Here is a 502-nt window from a genome sequence, read left to right on the forward strand (position 1 = left end):
GCCGAGGGCGCGGGCTTGGCCGGGGTCTTGGGCGCCGCGGGGGCCGATGGCTTGGTCGGAGTCTTCGCCGCCGCCCCGGTCGCCATGGCTAGGGTTTGGGATCGCGCAGGGTGTTTTGCTTGGGAATGGTTTCGATAGGGTGGGGGGATGGGAGATCGGGGGTGGAAGGGAACGGGGAACGGGCGGAGAAGGAAAAGGAGAGCGTTGGGGGCCGAGGAGCCTAACGGCTAGTTTTCTTTCCAAACACGCTCCGCGATTTCGCACTCTATCCCGGCCCGGTTTGCTTCCGTGGCAATGACGGGCCAGAGTGATTGGGCCCGGTGTCAGTGTGCGGATGTAAATTCGGTAAGGGCATCTCCAATGGACGAGACTTGCCTGTTTCCCTCCCGTGTGCCCATCCGTGCTCCCGTAACTTGATTTGGTTTGAATCAAATAAAATCCGACCCCACTCCTTTAAAATCAGGGGGGAGATGATTAGATTAGAAAGAAAAAAGAAAAAAAA

The 502-nt window shown here is 57.8% G+C and overlaps 1 protein-coding gene across 1 annotated transcript in view; it reads right to left on the bottom strand.

The window, feature by feature from the left end:
• LOC119291228 (neurofilament heavy polypeptide-like) overlaps positions 1-160 on the bottom strand; it is a 3,746-nt gene extending 3,586 nt beyond the window's left edge. The window contains exon 1 of the mRNA XM_037569950.1: positions 12-160. Within this exon, the coding sequence (XP_037425847.1) occupies positions 12-86 (75 nt within the window). The 5' untranslated portion in view covers positions 87-160. The remainder of the gene's footprint in view (positions 1-11) is intronic.
• Between the last annotated feature and the right edge of the window lie 342 nt (positions 161-502).

Source organism: Triticum dicoccoides, chromosome 4B (genome assembly GCF_002162155.2).
Source record: "Triticum dicoccoides isolate Atlit2015 ecotype Zavitan chromosome 4B, WEW_v2.0, whole genome shotgun sequence".
Classification (NCBI taxonomy): domain Eukaryota; kingdom Viridiplantae; phylum Streptophyta; class Magnoliopsida; order Poales; family Poaceae; genus Triticum; species Triticum dicoccoides.